Raw genomic sequence first — 27,746 nt, forward strand, 5'->3', positions numbered from 1 at the left:
CCGCAGCTCAGCCAAGCCCTGCCCTCACTGAGAGCTGGACTGCTGTTGACACTTTGTCACATTTGTGATCAGCTCATATATCGAACACCTGTTGCTTGGCTCAATTTAACAAGTCCAACTGAAGCACTTATGTCTGATGTGCATGTGTTTTGGGAGACATAAACTCACTAACTGTATGGACGATTAATGCACCACTGCTCCCGCTGCCAGTGGATTCAGGGCTGTGTTGAGTAATCATCATGCGAAGGGAAGTCACAAAGTCAAAGCAGGGAATATACAACCCCTTTATTCAGTTTAACCAAAAGTAAGTGTTGATTTTCAAAGAAAAGCAAATAAAGCTATAAATATAACAGACAAAAACACTGAAGACAGTGAGTTCTTTGCGTCACATAAACCCAGCGATAAAAATCTTTACAATGTTGTGGTGTCGTACAAGTCGGTTTGATGTTTTGGGATATAATGTAAGCAACTGAAAACCACCTTCAGAATCACTGAGCATTCAAAGGAGGTGATGCTGACAGAAGTCCAAACCTGTGCCAGTTGAGAGGAGAGCTGTCACCTGTGTGTGGCTAGACGCTCTTTTACAACATCATTATTTAAGCATACAGGATTGAGGATGGCGCAATGATTAAGTAATCAAAGTGATGAACACATCATATCAAATAACATTCAAGGGACTGGTCTCTGCACAGAGTCAAATCAAAGAAAGAGATGCACCAGAACTAAACTGAGAATGGATGCTGCAGGATTCAAGGGTGAATAAAATTGAACTAAAATATGTGAATGAGGCCAATGGGTGATACACATACAGTACATACATTAGACAGTGAGCGGCTACTGCATTGTTCCAGCTACGCATGGAGAGACTACTTGGAGAAGCGGCAGAAAGCACTTTCATTGACAGCGAGGAGACATACAGACACAAATAAATAAACAGACATACATTGCTGGGAAGTGTGTGTTTACGCATATCAAAAAGGTGCAGTGGCTGTGTGTTTAGTTGCGGTAGAGCAAGATCCTTTCAGCACAGTCCTGGCCAACCAAGCCGGCGTACTGCTGCACCTCCGCCTCGTCGCTGGAGCCTTTGCGTTTGCGGGAGTAGGCTGCATACGGCATGATGGTCCGTCTGTATAGCACCAGAGCTCTTCCCACATCCTTCAGCACCCGAGCATCTCCTGGACACAAACAAGCGCACATGAGAACTTAATAAGGACCAGTGTAGACACATCAAGCACAATAAACATTGTCCTTATTTTCCCTCATTCTTAAGAGTTAACCTCTGAGTGACTTGGCAAGGATACGCCATTATTCCGAGAAGCTGTTGGAGGAGCTGAAAGCATTTTTTCCCCCCACAGCATCAATTCCCCTATGCCCTAAACCTGGAGTCACAGTGGTGCGTGAGCAGGCTAGTTAGTTGGCCTTGTTTACGGGGCCCTGCTCCCTTGCCGTTTGCCAAACTCAGCATTTCATCAGGTCCTGTGTCATACACTGCCAGCTCCCATTAGACCAGTGAAAACACTGCAAATCTCAAAAGTGTGCATGTTCAGCAACTAACAACGGTCCTCTAGAGAGTCGGATGGAAAAAATGGTATAAAAAAAAAGGAAGAAAGAAAAGAAAATGAAAAAGGATGACCCTCGCTCTGACGCTAAAACCGCTGCCTCCAGGAGTGAGAGGTTCAGCCAAGCCGCCCACAGCTGGCGCCAAGAGGACCTGCAAGGGGTAGCACTGCAGGGAGTATCAACGGAGCCAATCTAACCCAAGAATACTGCACATGATGTGTGAATGCAAGTGGGTCTCAAAAACCATCGCAAGCTCTAATCATCTTCAGTGAGAACTGAGCAGTCCCTGATTTGCTGTCATTCACTGTAACTTCAATAAGCATATCATGTCGTCCTCTCCCTGATGAATGACATCCCTGTTCTGCTTACTCTAGCTGCCTCAGCTCTGAGCTAAACCCCTTAGCTTGTTTTCTCCTTGCATTCTGCGGTTTCACTAAAATCTGAAATTTCCATCATGATGTCTGACATAGACATCCCCTGCACGCTGCGCACACAATATTTCCATCCATCGGCCTTGTCCTGTGTGGAGCAGTCTTGGTCTGGCCGAACTGAGAGGAAGCAGATGAAAGTCTGGAGTGGACTAGCTTGCCAGGCCCGTGGCGACACATCAGTCAAACAGGAGCAAGTAAGATTTGGTATTAATAGAGCTCCAGGCCTCCCATTCGCCACTACCGCTCCTCCGACAACACCCATGTGGCTCACAGCTGAGCACCCAGGTGGTACGAGTGATGTGAGCGCACACATTTCTGCCTAATTCCTAAAATATTTGCTGCAGCACTGCCAAATCCCACCTAATCAACTGGGAAAACAAGACAATAGAGAGAAAAACTGCAAGACTGTATGTAACAGCATCAACAAAGGTATTTTCTCTCGTACCAGATGTTAAAAGGGATCCCCACTACAGCACACTCACAAGTGCTTTGACTGGACCTTGACTATTTGTGGGCTGGATGTGATTAAAATCTCGGTGAAAACAATGAGTCAGCAACTCACACTGCTACTGTGATTGGTTAAAATGTTACAGGCCTAAACATTAAAACAAACAATGAGTGAATCGGGACAGCAGCAGCAAAGGAAACGCTGGCAATTCAAATAGTCACATGGCTTCAGGTACACATACAGCAAGTGGCCGTCCCAACTATTCATGCACCACTTCATGAGTTGCACAGACTCAGCAAGCCAGAGGAAAGAAGAGAGCTGGGTATACACATAAAGCCCAGAGGCTCTGCAGCTCTCACACACCCCCGTCCCCATAAAGATGTTTTCATATTTCAACTTTTTTTTTTTAATTTGCAAACCGCACTGTGCATTCATGTTTTATTCATTAGCCTCATTTCCCTGCTCAGTAATGCCCTAACCACTATGTCTTCCCCCTTCTCTAAAAACTGCTGAGTCACATAATTGAAGAATGCTTGACGCAAACTTTTAAACGAAGAAAATCAGCGGCACGTTAGGTCTCACCACATAGGGGGGAATGGGTTTTAAAAGACGTAAACATGTTATGTAACTTCCACAGGGCCATCATTTTGGTCCATAAAGAATTAATGTGTCCTAATGGGATGAAAGTGAAAATATTTAAATGTTCGATGCTTCCTTAATAACTCGAGCTGCCTTCTCCCTCTCGTGTTCTTTATCAGTGCAACGGCCCACTTACACGAGAGACAGGCAAAGTTATACTTGTCCACTCAAATGTGCGACACTGGTCTGAAGCACCACTGTCCCCTTGTGAAGACATTAAGTAGTGAACATGCTACAGGTCAAAAAGCATAGCAGCATGCAGCTTTAAGATGGTCTATTAAGCTCAACACTAATACTGAGCAGAGACTCAATCTCTCTGTCTTACTCGAGACAATCCAAACATCCGCTCCTTACATAAACAACTTTCATTTCTTCCTCACTCACCCCGTCCTCCATCAATGCCCCCCTCCTCAGTTTGAGTAGCTCCAGACCCTGCTCGCGCCAGGCCCACCGGACGTTCAGTGACACGCCACTCTGAGGTCACAGCTCCTCGGGGTCAGGGTTCAGGGGTCGGGGGGAAGAGGAGTGGTGAGGGTCGGGTTGGGAGTGAGAGGGTCAGAGCTGGGGCTAGGGGCCTTGACACCTCGCCACGCTCCTCTCTCTCTTCCCATCCATCTCAAACTTTCAAAACACTTGCTGAACACCGGACGCTGGTCAAAGGCAGGCCATCGGGTTATGACCACTTCCTATGACCCAATGTTACAAATCCAAAACAGGGCTTATGTTTGAAAAGAAAAAGGCCACAACGGCGGTGTAGTAAGAAGACTGCTCTTTGACCGGAAGACCTGGGTTCAAGCCCCTGTGTTAGCAAGAATCCACTGAACTGAAAGCGAGACCCTGATTCTCTGTAGCTGACCATGAATTTTGACCCCCACAGTAAAGAAAGCAATAGGAGCATACCTCAGGATTCTAAAGAATATTAGCATTATTGTTGTTACTAAAATGAGGGAAACGTTCTTCCACAGCAGTTATAACACACAAGAAATTGAGAGAGGAGTGATATCCATCTCCCCTCCACTCTCACTGGGAACATTAGTGGAAGTCAGGTTGAGTAGCAGAAAGCCGAGTGAAGAGCAGAGCAAAGTGGCTCTGACAGTGAGACAAGATATGAAAGTGTGTACTGTAAGAGCTAGAAATATGGTGGAGATAGCAGAGGGCTTGTGGGTAATGGCTTGGTGCTGTCACCCGAGCGCTGTCTCCTCCACCTAATGCTTTGGCTTCACTTGGCGTGGCTGAAAGCACAGACGCTGCAGAGTTCAATCAGCTTAATGGGAAATGAATGTGCGTATACATGTGATGAGACATGAAAGAGAGAATACTCTGTTACCAACTTTAGATATTTTACTACATGCAACTTAGTGTAGTGTGTGTATGTAACATGGAATCTTGCGTATAAGGGCTGGCGCCTGCTAGACGCACTTAACGTCTGGGCGGTGACTACTTGTGTCACACATTTTCGCAAGTGTTTATCCTGCTGAGCGGACAATGACCCCACTTCTTTCTCTGTCAAGCAAACAATGATTATGAGCGTGTGAGAAACAGAACATATGAGCCGTGTAGAATACGCATGTCTTTGTGTGTTAGTGTGTGTATATACTGTATATGTGCTTGTGAGAGGCCACAACGAGGCCCTCGGGCCCTCGACGTGTCAGCAACAGGCATGTAATCAATGTAAGCCTGCTTTGGACAGAGTTGTGTAAACTCTAGATTAGCTGTCTTTACACACCTCATTAGGACAGCTGTGTAACTCCGGTCACCCTCACAATCTGAACGCACAACCAGCACCCCAATTCTGACCAGAAATAATTGTTTTTTTGGGATTGATGGTTCACTGCTGACTCTCCAAGGATAACCTTCACATGCTAATGACAATGACAATGCTAATGAATTGTTTTAAAAGCTTTTATTTCCTATAATGTAAATAACTTAATATGTATATATTTCAAACTAAGGCTAATTTCTATACATATACGTATCTGACTTTAACCCATTTATTTTATGTACCAATAACTAAGCTGTTGATAGAGTTATTGATAAAACTGTCAGGAGCAGTACTTGACAGCCAACATAAAGGCAGATGATATAAATGATATATCATGTTAGTGTTGAACCAATGTTGTTCACAGTCAGTTCGGCACATCGAATATCCTGACAGATGGCTCGAGTAGACAAACAAAATAGTGTATCACTCTTTTTCATAGAAGCAACGATAAGAGAGAGAACATAAGCAGGAGATTCAAGGTTTCCCCTTTTTTTGAGAGAAAGGTGACAAAGGCTGGAGAACATGCATGCCACAGACAGTCTGTGATTGGCTGCACGCACCTTAAGTGTCTTGGACAAAAAAAAAATCACGATTTGACAGACAAAAGCACCCGCAGGGATTTAAATTTTGTACCTGAATGGAAAAAAAAGATGAAAAACAACGATTGCAACAAATGACAGGAATTAACATAAAAACGGTGCAGATTGAGCAATCTTCATGTGCACATTTCACTGTCCTGGGTCTATTTTTCATGATCAAACAAAGGACAGAGAGCCTGATGGAAAAAGTGAAGACAACAAGAATGACAGGTAATAAACGGCATGACAGTCAAGACAAAAAAAAAAAAGGCTTGGCATTTTTGTTGGAATTTTCGAAGCTGCTGAGTTAGATAAGCAGGGAAAACCCTGCCATTACATGTAGTCAGGACTTCCCCTCGACTTAAAAACAGTTTGCAACATGCCGTTATTTAGGCCAAGAACAAGCCACACAAAGACAAACTGCCAATTAGGACTGTGCCACAGGCCTTAACAGCGTGCCATGCTGCCAACCTGACGATGACACAGGACAGGCTGACCTGGTGACTGATTAACCACTGGCTGTTTTTCTGGAGAGGGCAGAAAAGTCCACACTGCTGCTCGTCTGGCATCCCACAGCTTGGCAACAGACCTGACTGCTAACCATCAAGACAGCTAGCACTGAAACGTAATGACACTGCGTTTGGACAGATAGGCCTGAGAGAATGTCCGGAACCATTGAGAATCAACGGTCCACACAGGAACGGAGGCACTGCAGCAACATACCCCGGCCACAGTGAGAATCTCTGACTCTGAGACCGCCACTTTGTCCTCATTAATTTGTGCCTACTCAGGGATTAGTGGTATGATTGACAAGGAAAGGTCAGACCTACCGCTCGCTAAGCTGTTAATGGCAATGTTGTAAATGACCAGCTCACTAATGGTCTTTTAAATGCCCTCATTTCTCCTGGGTGTGGTGCTTTCACCAACACTTGAGTCAACAACAAAAGCTAGCCAGGAAATCAAAAAAATGTGTAGAATCCTTATTTACCCGAGCCATCTGTGAAATTTTTTTTCAAATGCCCAGAAACCTTACCTCATCACACAATCTGACCCCAGAAAAAGAGGATGGGAAAGGGGCGTCTGTGCCAGAGAACGTTTTGAAGTGAAGTGTTTTGCCTCTCTGCAGGGCACTAAGTCCAAGTATGACCTCACTACAACAAACTCTTAAGCTGTCTCTCCACATTCATATATTCTTCTACTATTCTACTTCGAGCACCAGCATACAGACACCAGCCTCGCTCCCTCTCTCTTCCATTCTCTATAAAATCATTTTTATCACATAACCCCCTCCCCATCTATTCTTCTATTACTCCCTCTCTTACTCTCCATCTATCAGTCCCAGTTTGCTTGGCAATCACATTCTTGTCCTCTCACATCTCCTATTAATGTCTATCAGTGGTTCTTTCCTGTTTGGTGCCCATTGGGTGATGCAGATTAATGGGGGAGAGCAAACAGGACATGACTGGGCCCTGTACACTCAACCACTCAGGTTACAACCACTTGCAATAGCCACAGCATGTGTATGTACACAATTAAACTCATTCACAAGGCTCATACCACACCAACAACGTGCAGTCATCTCCTCTAATAACTCCTACAGGATCTGTACAGTAAACCTTTTCATTCTGAAGCTGAGCGGAGTCGTACCCACTGGACTGTGTCAGTCCACCTGACGTGTGGGACTTTCTCCTCAGTATACAGGGCCATATGATGGAAACAACTTCAGTTTGGTTTGCGTGTGGGAGTCGGAGGAATTTGACTGCATATTCACCTAAAACCACCTTGAGCACCAAAATGCTGAATCAACAGAGGAGAACAAGCAGAGAGAGATTCACTGGGTCTCTCTGGTTATGCACCTACGCAGACTCTCCTTTCAAAACTTCTGAAGTCACATACACTCTATTAAACACTCTCCCCGGCCCCCATCTCTCACCCTGCCAGTCCAAGCAATGGGCGTCCGCCAGTCTACCTTCCGCATGTGGTTTATTTTTGCTGATATCACTATTCATCTAATGGCAATATGGTCCCTCCATAATGACAGTGCTGGCTGTGCTCTGATCATGCTGAAGGAAAGGGGGTGGGGGGGGTGGGGGACTTGGACTAAGACCGCAGTTTTCAATACATCATCACAGTGAATGGATCAGATGTTAACACAGAGTTCATGGGTTCATTTAACACAGCATGTACAAAGAACTGGAGGACCTGAGAGCAACCTGGCAGTGGTAGGTCAGCGTGTCATCTATGTTCAAAATGTATGCAACTGTATGGGATAAATGCAGACGAGCACAGTTTCCTGGATAAATATAGTAACAATATATAACAATATAGAGTGTTGCATATTTTTACCTGCATCAGGATCCTGGTTGAAACGAGCATAGCGGGAGTTCTCTAGCAGGGGTACGCATCGCTCTATTGGTACCCAGACAAAGGTTTCTGGGCATAGGAGTTCTGAAGGCCGGTACTGTCCCTGGGGAAAGAAACAAGGACAGAGAGGTTACACCTCGTGCTGAAACAATTCAGTGTTTATCAATGTTTGGTGAACCAACAGAAAATCTTGAATGAGCATGATGGTTTTTACTGTTCATCAGACACATCAAGCAGTTTGAAGACATCACGTTGGTTTCTGAGCTGTATTAATTATTTGCTGACATTTCAGAGACTAGCTAATCTACAAACATGGCTGATAGATAAATCAGTGATGAAAATAATTATTTCTCGCAGCCTAAGTATGCTATTTTCACACCACACCAGTGACCCTTTGGGGTTAAAGGTTCGATAAGATGTAAACTGACCTCGGGGTCAGGATCAGAGTTGACTCCTGGATCAAGCTCTAGCTCTCTTAAAGTTCTTTGTTTGAGCCATGTTTCCCTGTCTCAGGAGTGGTATGTTGACGGCAACGTTGAGCAGGAAACGTAAACACACCAGCATATTGTAATGTGCGCCTGTGAAATGGGTACAAGTCTGTGTATAACCTAACATTTTGGATGGAAAGTAAACCAAGCTGAACAAAAACAGCTGCGGGGCAAAATGGTAAAGGCTTGAAGGAACAGAAAGGAGGAAACTCCATTATCAGTGACCTGTGTTCTATCACATGACTCCAAACAAATGCAAACTGTCGAGATAGTTCTGTAAACAAGCAGGCGCCTGCAACAGGCCCGCTGCACCGTCTCAACACACACAATAATATTTAGAGTTTTTGAGACATTAAACTGCAGGACAAAGACTCCAGCATTTCATGAACACGAGCGTTATACACAGCCAAGGTCAAAAGGAGCTGGATGCTTCAAACTTACAACAAGAAAGAAAACACAGATGGCATTCTGAACTCTAAATAAGCAAGACAAAGGAAATACCATCTCTGGAATATGCTGTTGCTTAACAAATGTTCTGACAACGGCCCATCTGTCAGCGGGCCTATATGGAAAATATGCTGCCTGTTTTTACATGTGGGATCGGATGCCACGAGAATGAATTGGGCTGCTTTGAAAAATGAAAAACAGTGGAATTTGGGGGACACACTCATAGGCCAGCTTTCCCCTTGAGGCGCGCTCCTCATCTGCAGCCACGCTTTCGCTCTGCCCCACAATTAGGCAAAGTGGCAGAGGAGAAATGTATCATTAAATTCATAAAGTCATGCAAAGTGTACAGGCCAAGACTGAGGTGCAGGCTGTGAGGGGGGAAAAGCAATTCAGAGGGAAGCAAAAGACACTAACATGCTTTAAGTGCTTCTGCTAACAGATGGATGGAGGCGGAATGCTACGCATCTGCAGCAGCAGTGGACACACACGCTGATCGGATGCTCTCCGTGTCCCAACAACCTACAGCTTTCTACAACTGTCAGCACAGTCTGCATGACACTCTCACACTCTACCTCACCTCTATAGCCTCCTTCAACACCGCAGCGGGACACACCTCTATATGTAGAGCATGCACACACACCTGCGCAGTAATAGAGACATAGCGAGACACACACTTCCCACTACAGGCCGGACGTCGTGTCTCGACTCAACCTGATGCATTGAGGGAGGAATGACAGAGGTGGCAGAGACAGAGGTGTGAATGGAGTGGGCAGCCTTTCAAGAGAACAAGTGAGGAAGAGAGAAGTATTGTTCCATGAAGAAAAGGAGTTCATTTTTGTGCATTCGTGAAAGAAATACGGTGAATTCCTGATTTCTGAAGGCCTTGGTTTTGTGTCTACAGTCTGAAATGATATATCCAGTCCTTTACTGTAAGATTATAACAGAGTGAGAGGCCTATCGAACCAAAATGAGAGACACAGTCTGGTCATGGCACAGGCACAATTCCTCAATTCTCCCCCTGAAAAGAGGATGATGAGAAGGACGGAGGAGTATGAGAGGACACAGCTATTAGTGGTCTGGACAGAGGAGAGAGAAGAGAAGAAAGAAGAGGGAAAAGAAAAGCTTGGTTTGCCACAACCTATCCGTCAGCTTCTCTTCTTTATTGGACTGAAAGTGAACACTGAGCTCACCACTGACTTTCTTTATCTTCCCTCTTTATTTTTTTTGCCTTCCCCAGGTTGGCTTGAAGGCCCTGTAATTCACAGCTACCCCTGCAGCTTCCTTGGCTCTTCTTCAGCACAGTGTCTTCTGCTCACAATATCCATCTCTTTATCTAACATTTACTTCTACCAACAGAGAAGGCAGCTATGGTTTCCTGAAACTTAGATCCTTGACAGAGGAGATGGTGTGCGGAGTGCAATAGTCGACATGACAGCTGAAAGTGAAACGGTCGATTCCTGCAAATCTATGGTCCTGAATGGCCCTGGGGAGTGATGGCAATATGACATGTGAATAGCCAGAAAGCCACATGATGGGTTTATTTTATTTAATGTGTCCACACACAGGGCTACCCAACAGATAACCAGGATGAGGCTTTCCATCTTTTTGCTCTGGTCCTCCTCTTTCAAATGCTCGACGCCTCCCGCACAAACCAATCCGTCACCATCCCTCCATCCTCCCTCCTTTCAGTGCTCGCATGTTCAGACGGATGTGGAGGTGACGCCGATGACTGACAACCTCTGAAAGGCGCGTTTAGAGAGACGGAAAGCAGGGCAGGGGAGGAAAAAAAATGAGAAAGGAAGCAAGCACCAACTTCAGCGGACAGACTTGGCTGCCATCAGCGGTGTGAGAAATGAGGGGGAGATAGGAGGGAGACGGGGAGGGGCGAAAGAAAATTAGGTGCAGATGAATAAAGGGATGGTATTTAACATCACTGAGACATGGGCTGAGGCAAGCTGATGGAAGTGATAGGAGCATTCTGAATGCCAGGACGGAGGGGCCCAGCACCAAAAGAGGATGTTGGAAGTTGGGGAAGAAGAGGGAGAGCAGGGGAAGGGACAGAAATGGGGGTAGAGCAAAGTAGACAGAGGGTGAGATGGATAAGGAGAGAAAAAACAGATCAGAGGACAAATTAAGAGCTGTGATCAATAGTAGGAGGGAGAGAAACTTAACAAAATTGAAACATTTCTAAACGAAAGGACGCGCTCAGATATTTCAATCTATTGTTTTTTGCTGCCCGTTTGTTAATTAATGTGCAGAGGTCCCCGTTTATAGGAAAGCAATCTTCTACAGTGCAGGTTTCCCAATGAACTGAACTTTAACAAGACAGAAGGGAAGATTACTCATTTGAATAACAAGCTGCCCCAGTGTAAACAACTACACAAGCTCAATCATTAGAAGTAAATAAACACATATCTCTACAGGGCTCGACATCAGTTACACAATGCTCTGCAGATCCATTATCACTGGGAGCCCCTCGGTGACACGGCATCACTCATTCTTTTCAGGCCACACAGGCTTCACACACATACAGATAGCAGGGGCCCTGCTGTCAGAGTGAGCTTTATTGCCAACTCAAACACACAACTGTCACCATGTTCCTCTCCTTCACCGTGCACCATTTCTGTCTTGTTTTCTCACACACCTCGCGATAGGGAGCGATGCCCCGGGCCCATACCTATGATTTATATGAAAAGCAATTAATCAGACACATAAATCGAGGGCTTCGCTGCAGCCAAGGAATCCTCATGAAAACCGACACCTCTTCTGCCTTCTGCTCCTTTTCTTCCTCCCTGCCTGACTATGATGTTAATATGTGTGGAGTCGAGACAAAAGCGTCTTTCACGTCTACCGCTTGTCCAAACTGGTGGACAGACGAAAACACCAACTCATATCCAGTTCAATTTCTGATACAGCTTCCTACCACAGTAACACTGCCAGCTCTAATAATAGACTCTTGACCATATGTAATGTGCTTCAAGGCAACAGCAAAATGGGTTTGTGCGGAGCTAAAACTGAGGAAGAACTCTGTAGTTAGCTCCATGGCTAATGGTACAAATCCATGGCATAGTGCATGCTTTCATGCAAAGCATTTAAATGATTAATCTGAAAACTAATCGGCAGCTATTCTGATAATTCATTGAAGTCATACCAGAAAGGCAATTTGTGTTTTCCCTCACTTTCTATGACTTTTTACGACACTGATTTTTATTACCCTCAATATTATAAAACACACCAATTTGCTAATATAAGGGAGATGTCAGATATCACATCTTGCATCAGAGAGAGACGCTCTAAGGATGAGATCACTGTTTTGCAGTTGCACAGCAGTGTCATGGTTCAAAGTGCTCCTCTTTCAGGCTTGGTGCAGGAAAGACCAGGAGGTGGACTTGGTGTCCCAGTACGAGGGTTCCCCTGCGTCCATCTGCATTACTTTACACCACAGCTGCTGCTGATTTCCTTCAGTCGAGTTTTCACCCACCCTACGCGTAGCTGAGGTGTCCCTTTATGTGTGTGTGCACAAGTCAGGCACTGTGCAGAATTTCTCAGTCTCAATGAGTCTATTCTTGATAACAGTATCAGTGCAGCTCAAATCTCTACAGGAAGAGCATTAAGTTATACAGTAATCTGCTGGTCAACTGAACACCTACTTCAGCGTGAGACAGAGTGGCTCCAAGAGTGTGATGTAAGGCTGGTCGTAGAGCAGATGAGGTCACTGGTAAGACCTTGCTCTGTTTGTCTCTGGCAAAAGATATATTATCCAAAAATAACATGCAATACAAAAAGGAGGCTGTTTTGTAACATAGGAGGCTGAGCACGAACACAATAGTGAATGGGATATTATGCCAGGATTACGTATTTGTCAAGCACTCTCAGCAGAACATGGACATTTGACCCAAACAGACAAATACGGTCGCCATGTCACGTTTGTGGTCTCGTTGCAGTGTGTAATTCAGCGAGTTGTCGCCCAGGACAAGCCTGAACTCGGAGAGTATACAAAGAGGCCTAGTGTGACCAAGAGCCAAGCAGGCCTAATCTAAGCCGGCCCAGGCCAGCACTCTGACCCGGGGTCACATTCAGCTGATCTTCAGTCAAAAAGCAATAAACACAGGCCCTGATCCCTACATCTGCACTCTCTCTCAAACATACAGCTCTCACAATACGTTCCCGCCCTGCTGAAACACATACATTCTGCCCAGACAAGGTGGCATGGCCGCAGGGGGGCCTCTAGCTGCTGATGGACACATGTAAACAGCGAGCTCACACAAACACACAAGCAGCTAGACAAATAAAACCAAAAATCAAGCAGGGCGAGACCGAGGGAAAGCACAAATGAAAGACATGTCCAAACAAGCTGCGTCTCAGAACAGTGGCCCACACAGACGCACTTTCATCACAGTCTGTGACAATATGTACATATACGTGTGTGTGTGTGTGTGTGTGTTGAGGTCTGTGTGTGAGTGCCCCGAACATGTCTGGGGTCTGCGTTAGGGGAGATTTACGCTAACTGCTGCTTTTTAAACACTCGGGGCCCACCGAGGCCTTTTCACCCTACTCAACACATTACCACAAGACGACCTTCAAATAAAGCATCCAGGCTGGTTAAGTCTCCCCCTTGGGCCCCTAGACAAGCCCCACAATCCCCCTCCACCCACCCCACTCTGTCCCAGCACTCCCTCGCCTGGCTATGCGTCACGGCTCCACGGATGACAGGTTAATGAGGAGAAAATATTTTTACAGGATCGCATTTCGACGGAGCCCTGAGAACCAATGGCAGCGCTTTTATGGGCATCAGCTCACAGACTGGGCACTTTTATCTCTTTATCTACTCTGGTCTTTATGGGCAGGCGAGCTGTTACGCCTGTCCGACACAGACCACAGCTTACTGACTTGCAGTCAGAGCCACAGCCTCTAATCTTGGTCTTAAAACCCCACCTCAAACTTCTAACAGGAGACCAACCACTCGGCCCTGCACCCACATTCTGAATAAATGTCCAAGTACACTTATGAAACAAGCGCCCTCTGTCCGGTGGTGCTTATCAAAGATCTGAATAAATTCCCTTGCCAAAAAGAAACGGGGCATTTCAGACAAAGTGGCGCAGCTGCAGCACGTTTGAAAATAAATAACAGTAAAGTTAATGGCAAGGCAAACACCTCAGGCTGGCAGCTAGAGGGCTCTGGATCTGCTCAGTGTGACACCATCTCCAAACTCTCATTTTCGCCCTTGTGACCTTCACACCTTCCCCTCGCTCTTATTCTCCTGCCACCCACTACCCCCACCCATCCCTCCACTCACAGTAAGACTGAATCGTCTGACCTGATCCCTTGAACTCTGCTCCCTCGTACCCTCACCCTGTCAGCGCTCCTCCTTGGGGGTGCCAAGCAGTGGCTGCCCCCAGACTGTGCTGCAGCCTGTTAATGATTTGTTAAAAACACAACCGTGCAATGACACGGGGGGGAAAAAAAAGAGATGATGAGGCATAAAGAGAAATTATCAAAAACTTTAAACAAATGTTTCTGCTGAGAGGTGCACTGTTGGTGGTCTCCTGTCGAGCTAAATCAAACAAAACTGTTTCTGTCAGAAAGGCTCCAATTTAAGACAGGGGGAGGGGAGAGAGCTGGAAGGCAACAAAAGGGGTATGCTTTAGCTTATAAATTTCACAGAGAGGGTGAAAATGGGCCCGGTTTGGTTTGATCTTATTTTGATGGGCGCAGGTTTTGTAACATGAGGCTTGCTGGAAGGTTGTGCTGCTGGCACAGGGGAAAAATACCTTCTAAAAACCAACTGAATATCGCTTCATCTGGGGAAAAGAACAAAAAAAAAGAGAGAGAGAGGACTAAAGAAATAAATCTATTATGGTGAACACATTGGAAAGCCCATCAGTTTCAAGATGGAGCACGGCACTCACCACAGTAACTTTACACCACCCTCTATTTGAGCCGTCATGACTTAGTGCATCTGAGCACGCAGATATGACAATTGGAGCAACAGGATCCCCACCGCTGTAAAAAATCCCTACGATAACATCAGACCAAATGATCTGAGAATGAAATCAGTTGAAAGTTTGTTCAGTCCGATCCCTTCTCTCTCTATCAATCTTTCATCCCAACCAGCATGGTGGATGCTTTCTGAAAACAGTTGCTGAAAGAAGAGCGGGAACCAAAAGAGGGACGGGGAGAGAAAACAGGCTGCACTGTGTCTGGACCTGTGCCTTAACACAAACACCACTGCTCACTGTAACGCCTTTCAATACAGCTCATGAAAAACTGTCAAAGGGTTGTAAAGTTTATGTCAAGAACAAATCGAATGATTAAAAAAAAAGCTGTGTACTGTAGCATGGTGCGCGGGGATGGGGGCCTCTGTGGGAAACACCCACCTCTAGATGCCTCAAACTCACTCAGTGTCACTCTTAATCTGCCCAGATGTACAACAAGTGACACGCAGAATGTGAGGTCACACGTATACACAGAGCATACTGTCTGAGTGGGCCCCCCGAGTGAGAATAACATGCATGCAGAGTCCTGATAGCTGGCGCTTGGAGGCCTTTGGCATGTCATAACCTGCAACTGCGTACCTGTTTGAGGGAGACTTTCCTTACATTAATATACACTGCTGGTTATTGGTGACCCAGAAAGAGGAGTGCTGGTTTTCCTTTTCAGGATGGATTTGATTGAAATGAAAGGAAATCGTTGAAAAGGAATGAGAGACCATTAGTATTGACGACTATTCAACTTTAGAAACATCTCAGTACAGGTGTGTATCTGTGCACCCTGAACAAATGAGGTCTGATCTACATGCCTGAGCTGGGAGGCACTTTGTCATGTCTAATTGATGTCATGAGAGCTCAGCTTGTGCAGCAGGTGACAGAAAGGCCTGCAGGCACACGGTGATTATGGGAAACATTAGAATAGCAGCAAGTGACTGAAACCAACATCAAATTCTTTGGTCAGTTGAATCCTAACACACTCTTCCACACAGCGGCTGACACCTGGACGGATTCATTTCAGGTCCTCTGAATTCAAAAGCTTCGGCCATGTGGAAAACTGCTGGCCGCTGCTTGAGACCTGACCGACTCTCTGACGGTGTTTGTTGTTTGTGGGTGAGGAGGAGTTGTGTTGAAAGGGAACGGAGGTGCAGCTGCCGCGAAAGGGCTCTTTAAAAGTCAGTGAAGTACCGCCGGGAAACGAATAATCCTTTTCATCTTGCCTCCTTTTCTCATTTGGCACACATTTTGTCACTCCTTTTTTTTTTTCTCTCCATCTGTCCTCTTCCTCCTCCTTTCATTCATTTTGCTCACTCCTTCTTTCTTCCCCTCTGTGGAAAATTTAATGGTTTCCTGGGCTCAGAGTAAGACATTCTTTCACAGTGAACAATAATAACAAGAGCAAGAGCCACTTCATGTAACTCTCTCGCTCCCTCACCAACCGGGTACGACTGTGTATTCTGTCCGTGCGTCGACTCTGCTAGTGTGTGTAGATGTCTGTGCATGTATGACACACTTGAAAAGTGTTTGATCTGTTTAAGACCAGGTACTGCAGATTGGTGAAGCCGAGCGGGTGACTGCCTCGTTTGTTATCATCAAAGTCTGCTTATTCAGAATAAGTGGCACGGACAAGTGCTCTCACATAGACACGCACATCTGTAAAGAAATGGAAAATCACTGCATGGCACAGATTTTTTTACTCCTTGTTCTGTCCAAAATAAAAAGTGGAAATTCACCAAATGAAAGCTAATGAAACTCTGAGTACATTTTGCGTGCTGCTGAAGCTGGATGGTGGAGTTACTGGAGGACAAGGGAATAAAATATGGTGAGAAAAATGTATGAGGTGCAGGGGGAGGCAGAGACAAAACATGCTAACGCAGATCATGTCAAGAGTTGCACCCAACCAGAGGTACTTTGAGAATGCTTAGACTATTTCTGCATCTGCATCGTGTCTTTATGGTGCCAGGATTTTACTGAGCGTGCAGTGACAGGCTTTTTTGGAAGGGAAGCTCCGAGAAATGTGAGCATACTGTGTCACCGGGAGTACTCTGAAGGCTGCAGCACTCAGATGTACGCTTCCAGTGTTTGTTCACATTTGACCAATATCTACACAAGCTGCAAATATGCAGTATGACATTCCAGGCTGACATCAACAAGCTAGAGAATTTAGCTCTCTAAGCCAGTCTCAGTTACTCTGTCACGAGAGCCGTTAATTCACATTGCTTTTAGCGACACATGAGAGGCAATGTGAAAAAAGGAAAATGGCAGGAGGACCAAGACCTTTGGTCTCATTTAGCCTCCAACAGCTTCACCTTCTGCTCTCTACAGCTCAACATCAGAGCGCCGGGGAGGGCCAGGGAGGGCCAAAGGACTAGGGATAGAAGCCAGGGGCAGGATGTCACGTCTAACCCTTAACCCACCGGCCAAAACAGCAAGGCTCTGTGGGACGCTTCGTCCCAGCTTTGAGAACAAAGGAGAGGGTCTGACACTGGCCAGCCATCCCCCTGTTCCTGGCTGGACTCCAAGTCTTCTAGGACCCTTTAAGGCTGCTCTACAGGACTATGTCTATGGTTTGGCACTGCCAAGAGGTTTTTAAACCCATCACACATGGAGCAGTTCCACTGGGCATGTAGAGATGTGACCTGGCAGAAAGGACTTTCCTCCCAACTCAGAGCTCAGGAATACTAGAAAATGAAAACACAGATAAGACCAGTCCAGTCTCAGGCTGCAGCCTAGCACAGCCAAAACCTGAGCACAGGAGGAGGATATGAGGTGACACACAGACAAAAGAACAGCTCAGGTAGAGGCTTAAGAAACAGTTACCGTCATACTAGTTTTAAAAGCTTCTGTCTATGAACACACAATATGGAGTCACCATAAAAAGCCTTTCACAATGCTGCTGGAGTCAGTTACATAAACAATGCAATTCTATTGCTCCTCAGGGAAGGAGACTACTGTATGGACCATCATGTGAAAATCCACAAAGAGGAAAGTGGTTTTAGTATTCCTCTCTGCATCCTGAGTTGAGTCAGGCAATCTAAGCTTCCAACGAAATTCAGCCCATGTCTGCCACATTAACGCAGATAATCAGAATCACTGCTCTCCAGCTGAAAGTCTGTCTCGCAATCGCAGCGTTCAGATTTCACATTGTTCTCTAAAACTCTGCTGTCCAAATTATAATTGCCAAATAAGAAATATGCAATTTTTTTTTCTTTTTTCCTCATTTACTTGAAATTTGAAAAGCATGGCTGGAGAGTGAACACTCTCACTGACCACACGAGTGTTAAGTCCAGATGTGACTGAGAGTCATAAATGCTACAGACTGAAACACTGAGCCCGCTAATCAAGTCATTATTTAATAGTCCAGCAGCTGCTGACAACAGAAACACTAAATACATTGTGTTTCAGGTGAGGGGCTTACAAGCTGACAATCACAGATCATCCCTTTTGATACTTTCTTTATATTATTTAAGTACTTTTATATTCACCCTGCATTCCAAATAGCTCAGATTCAGGGTGAGAAAAGCACCATCTTCGTGTGCACCGACAGGGGCAGGAATGTATTTTTAAAGCTATCCACATTAGTGTGAACGTGGTCTGAGAAAGTGATGGGCACAGAGAGTTCCATGAAGAATCGGCATGCGGAGAGGAGGGGAGCACGAGGGTAAAATGGAGAAAGGGAGTGGTGTTGAAGGGGTTTGAGTGGTGTCCAGCAGGGTTCAAGTGCTGGTGTTTTGGTCCTTAAAGAGGCAAGCAGCAGGACTGAGATCCCAAAACCCGTAAACCTCCAACACAATAACAGTGGGGTTTAGGGGCTCCCCATCTTACCAACTTGAACAATTCCACAGTATGTCTGTGCATTAATGAACTACTTGGGCTCATATGCAAATCAGACAATGGAGGGAGACACTGTGCATATGCTGAGAGTGTGTGTGAGTGTGGCTGTGCTTCTGTGGGAGTGTGAGAGCCTAAAGGTGGGAACTGGGCAACCTTGTCACCCTTGTTCTGTGTTCCTCCCCAAGAGTAAAATAGGAAGAAGTGGGGAGGTAGCGAACAAGATGCTGCTATAGCAAACACACAAGAAGAGATATGGGGGTTGGGGGAGCAAATAGCACTGCAGGGGGGGGTTGCTGCTGTGGTAACCGCATTCTCAGACAAACAGTTGATCAGGATTCAACACACAGACACATAAACAGAGCAAACACGCACACATGCATTCCATACACAGACTCCCAAACTGAGAAACCAGGCAAAGCACTACGCAAACCACAAAACAAGATGTAAATGGATAAAAAGATGTGGCAGTTTGCCATAATCCCCAACAAGACATCAGTGTCCCATGGACAAGAACAAGTTCTGGGAACATGTGAATGAAATGACGGAGAAATAGAGGAATTAGTAGATGAATGAGGGAGAGGAGGGGTGAATGGTAAACCTTGGCGAAACTAACAGACTTGGAAAGGCTGCTTTCTTTCACCGTCCTCCTGAAGCTATAGACCTCAAAGTGGCGTTTGATGTGAATGTGAGCATATTTGTGAGCAGTGGCTCCTGTGGGCATGTGCATGCATAAACATTATGCATTTCTGGAAAAGTTTCCACATCAAGCACACTAAAAATATGCATATGTCTGTGTGAGTGTGTGTGTGTTGCACACTTCTTGCTGCTGAGTTACAGTTGCCATCACCAGCGTGACCTTTCTCTCAACCTTTAATGTCTTCAGCAGCCTCGTCCTCTCTTCTTTGCCTGCACCTCCCCTCAATCCCTTTTTTCTCTCTCACACTCTCCATCACATTTACTTACAAATTTAGTCCTCCTTGGTTCGATGCCTCCTACCTTGAGGTTTACTGTGTATGAATCAACTGTTTAGGTGTAATAATGTAATAATGTAATCGTTAACACACTGCTGAACCAGTTAATCAACTATTTCCTCCAAAAAGCACCCTTGATATCCATCACAAAGCTGGAGAGACTTGTGGACCACGAAATTCCAAACTGTATTACATGAAAAATTAAAGCAGGTGTCAGGATTCATGTGGAAATGAGAGAAAAGTACATTGGTAGCCCCATGTTGAGCCCCCTGCACCTATAATAACAAAAGATGAGGGAGAAAAAAGAGGGGGGCTGGTCTTCTTTCTTTATGAGCAGGCAGTCGGGACATTTGGAGCCTCTTGGGAAGATAGAAACCTACTTTATGCAAAAGTAATCAGAGGAACAAACCACTTTGGTCACTTGCCTGAGAGGCGAGGAGCAACAAGAGAGAGAGAGGTAAACAGTGTGAGAGAGGGATCAACACATTTCTTGAAATGAACACTGCCACATCATCCTGATGATCCCACGAAACAGCTGAACTTAACTGCTTGATCGGCATACATGATAACAGCAGTGAAGTACAAGAAAAGACTCTGTGACCATCTCTCATGTACAGAGAGATGCTGTGGGAGCGAGGCTCAGCGTGAAACGTTAAAACAGCAAACAGACAGAGCAGGGACATTTGTTTCGTGGGAAATGGACTCGCACATCAAAATGTTCGTCATATGTTGCATCACTGCGGCATTTTGGGGAGCTGGGTAAAATATTCACACTTTAAGTATAATATTACACACTTCGTTGAGCTTAATGTTGTACAACCGTTGAAAGTGCTTGTCTTTAACACAATTAGACGTTTAAGACAGAGGAGGAACACAGTTTTAGCAGTGTTGCTGCCAGACAGCAGAGCAGAGGGAGAGGCGAGGGCAGAGTGTATTACATCAGAGCTGAAGTTTAAATGGTGGATGTAATATTGCATTTACTGTCAGGAATTTAAGTCCAGTGAGGCAACCGTCTTCTATCTCACTGTTGTCAAACACCTTAAATATGAAATGTAATACTACCATTTGGTTGTAGTGACAACATTGAAGTTGTGTGAGTTATTCATGTGGAGATTCTGTATATATGAAGGAGAAATACATGAGAAACATGTTGTACACGTCAGCGTGAGACAACACATACCTTATACCGCATCTTGGGACAGGAATGGATGTAAAAGCCCAGGTAGTAGAAGGACAGCTTGGGGGACTGTTTGTGCAGCTGCCTGGTGAAAGCGATCTCCCTGTAGCAGTAAACACACAGACACACCTTTTCAGAGAAGGAAGCAAGAAAACGCTCAGACTTCATGCAGTTAGAAACAGCACACACGCATGCAGTTTGCTTCTTACAGTGATGGCTCCACTCTCTCAGATGCCGCACTGCAGTGTGCGCCTGAGCAGCTAACTTTGATGCATTTGGTTACTTGATGGTGATGTGATTTGGCATCAGAATTAATGTGGATTTATTCCTTATATTGATCCCATCACACCACTAAATCAGACACTAAGCTGCTTGTTATTCCACCTGTTTTTCATCAGATAATAAGATAAAATCTGAAGTGTAATAAGTTTGACTAAAATGGCCAAAAAAATGAATGGTATTGGCTGAAATGTTAAATATGATTCGATGACTAAAAGACTAAAATGTCAGTTTTAATCGATTACAACTCGACTCAAATGCCAAAAGACTTTTTATCAACTCAAAGTTGACTCAAACAATAAAAAGAGAAGTAAATATGATAAGGATTAAAGAAAAAAAAATTGATAACAGCTGAAAAAATGTCAAAAAAATGTCACAGTTTGAACTGTGTCTTGGCTATAAATGTAAGTGCATGTAGTTTGACTGAAGTCCACAAAAACAGAGCAAAACAAATGACACCACAAAACTGATTTAGTGAGTAATTTAGAGTACATTAATTAATATTATAATACCTAAAAAAGCAGAGTGCAAGTGTAAACGAACTACCTTAAAATGTGTTTTTCTCAGAGGTTAGTATATCAACAGCATATAAATGAGAGCATTAAGAAATAAATTTGGTCCTAGCGGCTCTGACGAGAGCAGTGCTTTAGCTGAGGAAGTAAACACCCACACTCAAAAAGGCAGCTTTTCTTAGTCTCATTTCATTATACAAAAACAACTGCCTTCCCTCTGTCGGCATTGAGCCCACGGGCAGAAAAGAAGGTGGTGAAAAAAGAAGGAGCGAGCGTGTAAAATAAAGATTTAGAACTTGGAAGATTTATACGGCTTCTTCAAATACAGTAAATGTCTTGCCTGCTTTATTTTTTCCCAATAGTTTCTTCCTTAATTGCATCCTTTTTCTAAAAGCCTATTTTCCCCTTTCCCTCTCCCGTTTCTTTCACGATTCCATAACTAAATTCCAGCTCCTCTTTCTTCACCCTTTTTGTTTCTCTCTTCCTTCCACCCTCTGTGTTTCACCCGCTTAAATGGAGGGAGAGAATTCCCTTTCTTACAATACTTAAGAGAGAGAGAAAGAGGCCTTAAAATAAAATAGATGCACTGAAAAATAAGACATGGGACAAAGCGGGCCAAGCCAGGGAGAGGGGGGAGACAGGGAGAGAGAGCAGGAGGAGAATATAAAAGAGGAGGGTCAAGAAAGAGAAAGGGTGGGAGATGAGAGGCAACCAGAGCGAGGTGCTAGAAGGTCACCCACTTGCTGCCAGGTTCCTGGGTTCCCATCCCCTCTCCACAAAAGCACCCGGCAGGCCTGAATTGGGGGAGGGGGGTCAAGAGAGGCGAGGGGCCCATTCACAAAAAGCTCTTCGCCCCCCCCTTCACTTGAAGCCTTCACCTACCCCGCCACCTCCACCCCCCCAGCAGCAGCTTGAGTCCGCCATTATCCCCTCTTCAGCCATCTGACACTCCAGCACAAGCCAATTATCAAGCCCTCTGCTCCTGCACAGCTTCCCTCATACTGATGTGCATGTGCATGTGCATGTGCATATGCATGTGCATACACACACACACACACACACACACACACACACACACACACACACACACACACACACAAAGGGTCCATAATAGTGCATACCATGAGGTGCTGACTGTAGCCTCGCATGCATAGGGAAACATACGGAAATTTCATCATAGAACATTACAGGACTGGGGCTGATTAGCCAGATGAAAAATGCAGAGTGAGCTATTAGTGATAGATACGCTTCTGCACGCCTCTAAGTGAGGAATTTCAGCTGAAATCAAATGAGCTGGGACACTGTGTCAAACAGAACATGATCATTTTTTAACCCTTTTCGACATACACTCAATTAAATCAGTGCAGAGACAATATATTTAATGTTTTACCTCATCATCTTCATTGGTTTTTGTAAATATATGATTATTCTGAATTAGATGACACATTACAAACAAGTTAGGAAAGCTGGGAAACTGGTGGAATGCTCCAAAAACACCTGTTTGGAACATTCCACAGGTAAACAGGTTGATTGGTAACAGGTGATAGTATCATGACTGGGTATGAAAGGGGCATCCTGGAAAGGCTCAGTCGCTCACCAGCGAGGATGGCAACACATGATCAACTCCATGCGCTTGGGAACAATGTGCACAGTCACCATCGCTAGACACAGTTCTTTTGCATATGACTGCATTTTGTTTTTATTTACGTTTTCCACACTGTCCTAATGTTTTTGGAATCGGGGCTGGGAAAAAAATAGGATTGTCCCAAAGCGGTGTGCAGAATGAAGAACTGAGCCAGTCCAGGCCTTTTTTGATGGATCAGTATTATCGACGTCAAGCCCAATCCATTTCCAATCCCTCATTTATTTGCTTCGGCACAGCAGCTGTCAAAGCACTTCATCGGGATCCCTCAAAAACTGGAACTATACAAAGTTGTGAGCGAGTTATAGTCAACTGAAGTGCAGGCAAAATAAACAAGCAGCAGCCTGGAGCATGCAGCACTGTGCAGGAATACTCAGCCTTTTCAGTAGGACATGATACAAAATATCAGAAAAAGCAATTATGCAAGTTAAATTTATTTTAGAAGCTATCCAAAATTTAAATATTCTAATTGCTGTACCTTCATGTAGACTTATTGTTGATATGTGTATTCTGCACTTTATTATGTAGGTACAAAATGTACATCAGTAAAACATCGCATTGGGTGGCGAATCAGTAAACAATGCATATTTTAGGACTTGGATCAGGCTCAGGGACAACACAACAGAATCAGGACATCCCCGTAAGAAAGTGATCCAGGTTGGACGCCAGCTGTGTTTCCTACACACAGCGCCTCAGGCACCTCATTATGTGCCTCTTTACTTCTCCTCCTCCTCCTTTTGCCCTCAGGGCCCGTAGCAGAATGAGCTGCACTTCTGCAAGAAATTCCTCAACATCCCCCTCTCCTGTTTCTACTGCTGAATCACACGTACAGTACAGACACACACACAGACACACACACACACACACACACACACACACACACACACACACACACACACACACACACACACACACACACACACACACACACACACACACACACACACACACACACACACACACACGTACAGAAGACCAAAATACACACAGTGCCGTACTTCTTTTTGTACCTTTTTAATGCACAACATGCACATTTAACCACAACTTTAATCCCAGCTCCCTGTCTGTTCACCCAGATGATGACCAGGCAAACATTTCCAGCAAATCATGGTTCCCACTTGTGTAAAATTCCCAAACTTTCCACAGTCTTTCCATAACCTTTCCATGACTTTTTGTGACTAGGAAAAAGCAAAGCTCTGCTTCATACTTCACATGTAAATCCGCTGTGATATTTTAACGTTTTTAAGTGTGTGTGGGTGGGTGTGTGTGCACATGCATGCTGTACAGTAAGTTTTGGACAAAGTCAGCCAGGCCAAGCAGACTTGGGAGTGTCCAGACCTGATCAAAGCCTGGGCTCTGGTGTCTGTAAACAAGCAGGAGGATTTTAGTCCTGCTGGCTCCCTTCTCCAAGGCCTCCTCCACACAGCGAGCACTCTGTGTTACTCTTGGAGTCAGACTCTTAAAATAATAAGAGATGGGAAACTGTGTGCTTATGATGACCAGGGTGTTCGCCTCTATAGGAGTCTGTCTGTCCTAACTGCCGGGCTGTCTGACTAAGTGTGTGATTAAACATACACACATGAATGAACGCTCATACACTAACACCTGTACACACCAACGCTGAAGCCCAGATCACCCAGTCTCCCACATCTGTGAAGAAATATTTTAAAAAGCCTTTCTCACATTATTGGGTTACACTTTACAGGAAACTCCAGATATGTGTGCCTGTAGTGTATGTGTGTGTGTTCTCTTATTTCATCTTGGAAGAGAGAACTGTCTTCAGCTGAAACACAAACGGAGAGCTGCCTCAACCAATCAAATCTAAAGAAAGAGGTATTTTTCCAAACCTGTAGAATTATGGCACTCAGAGTATACATTTCTAAGGAGAGACAAAAATAAGAGGGGAGCCGAAAAGATCAAGAGTCAGGAAACAAAGAACAAAGAAGAGAAAGGTCAGCGATGAGAGGCAAGGCAATTCCTCTCTTGAAAGGAGCTACATGTTGCATTTGACAAATCATTACTATTCACTTTAGGGCATGCAGCAATCTGTGTGTAATCTGGATATTGCTTTACTGCCCTCTGCATCACAATTTGCATTGTGTACCACTGGGTTACAACTGAATTCTTGCTTAATAGCAATCAGAGTGAATTGCAGCATCCTCTTTGTGAAAGTAAGCAACAAAAATATGGTCCAGATTGTATGAAACATCAGCGCTGACACTGTCCCTGCTACCCCATGGGGGCTACCAATGATCCCCACCATCACCCAATATGTTTACAACTATTATAAACTGGCTTTCAAAGCAACAGAAAAGGGATGACGCAACTGGTCCAAGTCCTGTCAACTGACCTGAGAGCAGAGTACGAGCCCAGAGACAGCGAGGCAAAGTCTGGGTGGTAGTACAGGTAGACAGAGGACACACAGGTAGGCAGGATATCGATCACCCCGACTGCCACGATACGCCCATCCAGCCAGTATTGTTGGTGGAAGGAGCCGTAGCCCATCTCAGGCCCATCTGGAGAATATTCAGCCTGGGGAGGGAGACAGAGAGAGAAACAGAGAGACAGTGATCACGGGTCAAAACAATGGTAAGACTCTGGTGCGCAGTATAGTTTGCATGAAAAATATATAAATCACAGTGGAATGAGAAGGTGGTATTTAACAGGACTTTTTACTTCTTGCCGACATCTACTTTCTCTGTCTTACACACACACACACACACACACACACACACACCTGTATGATGGTGTACTATAAGGCAGCCTTTTCCCTGCCAGGCCTCACGCATTATGTGGGGGTGTACAGTAGCCTCACGTTCGGCCCGCTAATAGCTCCCAAATGTGGAGCGAGAGCAGGAGCTCAGAGTTGGGGGGGGTGGGGACCTTGCCCACAGAAACGCTCCAGGAGAGGACTTTTTAATAAAAGACCCTGCGTGAGCAAAATCCATTTCACCAGGCGGTGGTGGAGCGCTGCCAAGCTTTCTCCTATACGTCTGTGTCTGCTCTCTCCATGTGGTCTGAAAGAATGTGGGTGTAGATGTGCACCCGCATGCTGGAGTCTACCCCATTAATAAAACAGTTAAGTGTTTGACACACATCGCGCCTCTCATCGGGATCCACATGCTGGGTTTTTCAATCAACTTACTTGACTGCTTTTCTCACAGAGGCTTAAGACTAGAGGCGTGGGGTTAGGGTTAAAAGTCAGATTAAGCCAGGGCATTGGTTTATGTGTGTGTGTGTGTGTGTGTGTGTGTGTGTGTGTGTGTGTGTGTGTGTGTGTGTGTGTGTGTGTGTGTGTGTGTGTGTGTGTGTGTGTGTGTGTTTTTGTGTGCCTTTCCTCAGTGCATGAGTAACAGGATCCTTCTCCTTCACCAACATTCATCTGGACCCAGTTAAGTAGCGCAGGCGCTGCTAGTTATCACAACACTGAGAGAGCTAGCTTGCTAATCCATTGTGCCACTGAACCCACACTCTGGCCAAATTAAACCTGACCAAAGAGAAACAAAACACACACATACACACACACACATACACACACCCTGCTGTTCTGTGACCCCAGAGGGCTGAACATCACCAATGGGGTGACTGTGTGCCACATTCCTCACCATGTAAGGTTTTCTCAAGTAGAGCTGGTAGTAAAAATAAAATTATATCCCTCTAGCTCAGACACTTGGACATTCAGGTCTGCATACCTGTCTGACACACGTATACCAGAGTCCATTTATCTTTTTGTGCATGAGTGGGTAGCCGGGTGGGAAGGGATGATTAAATTGTTTGACTGCTGCTCCACATCAGAGGATATATGATATGAGACAGAGATGACGGGGGTTTACGACACATTAGCAAGGAGTGACTGGCAGGCAGGCAAAAACAGGACAAAAGAATCAAGAAAAAAAAACCCCGAAAACAGTTATTTGGAGCTGGGAGCGTTGAAGGTTGACAGGGACCACATCTGGAGCAAGCACTGCACTCTATCTGGCTGTGTGTGCATGTGTGTGTGTGTGGAACTGTTAGCCTGTTATTTCTTGGCACCAGTTCCCCCAGAAACACTGGAGGCTTTGTCAGAGGCCCCTGTGTATCATTTTAAAGATGTGAGCAAAAAGAAAGAGCGCGAGGTGATCAGAGTGTGTGAGAGGGACATTTTTCTTATCCCAGCTTGAGAAGACAAGTATTACTCTACTATATGAATGTGAATTCCAGCGCACTGGAGGCAACGGCTACCCGCGTTTGTTTACAGGTTAATGCCATGTCCAAGGCCGATCTTGTCTGACTAACCTGTGCGTCACCTCAAACGACAGCTTAATGGTTGTGTCCTTGCCACTGTGACAACAATCTAAACATTCTCTGGAACACTTCAAACCACCCCAGAGCTTCCCCTGCAGCCCCAAATCGCTCTCATATGGCCTAAATACAGGGCCGTGTGAGGAGTGGTGCGCAGCATGTTTGTTTCAACCTGCTTACAGAGACACTTGGGTAGACTTTTATTGTTTTCAGAAAGAGAGACTTAGTATACAACATTGACTTTCAAACACTTTTGCCGATTGTTTGCTTATTCTAGCAAATCCCACCTTAACATATATAATAAGCCTGATATGGCTCTAATGATGGTCTGAGATGGAGAGAGAGG

General features: G+C 45.1%; 1 protein-coding gene across 3 annotated transcripts in view; it reads right to left on the minus strand.

The window, feature by feature from the left end:
* Positions 1-261: 261 nt before the first annotated feature.
* LOC139341686 (arginyl-tRNA--protein transferase 1) overlaps positions 262-27,746 on the minus strand; it is a 51,926-nt gene continuing 24,441 nt past the window's right edge. For 2 of the 3 annotated variants that reach the window (XM_070978316.1, XM_070978317.1), the window contains 4 exons: positions 25,470-25,651; positions 20,690-20,789; positions 7,765-7,885; positions 264-1,175 (listed from right to left, as the gene is read on the minus strand). In XM_070978316.1, the coding sequence (XP_070834417.1) occupies positions 997-1,175; positions 7,765-7,885; positions 20,690-20,789; positions 25,470-25,651 (582 nt within the window). In that variant the 3' untranslated portion in view covers positions 264-996. Of the gene's footprint in view, positions 1,176-7,764; positions 7,886-20,689; positions 20,790-25,469; positions 25,652-27,746 lie in introns of all 3 variants that reach the window. The other variant, XM_070978315.1, reaches the window with a different exon arrangement.

Source organism: Chaetodon trifascialis, chromosome 13 (genome assembly GCF_039877785.1).
Source record: "Chaetodon trifascialis isolate fChaTrf1 chromosome 13, fChaTrf1.hap1, whole genome shotgun sequence".
NCBI lineage: Eukaryota > Metazoa > Chordata > Actinopteri > Chaetodontiformes > Chaetodontidae > Chaetodon > Chaetodon trifascialis.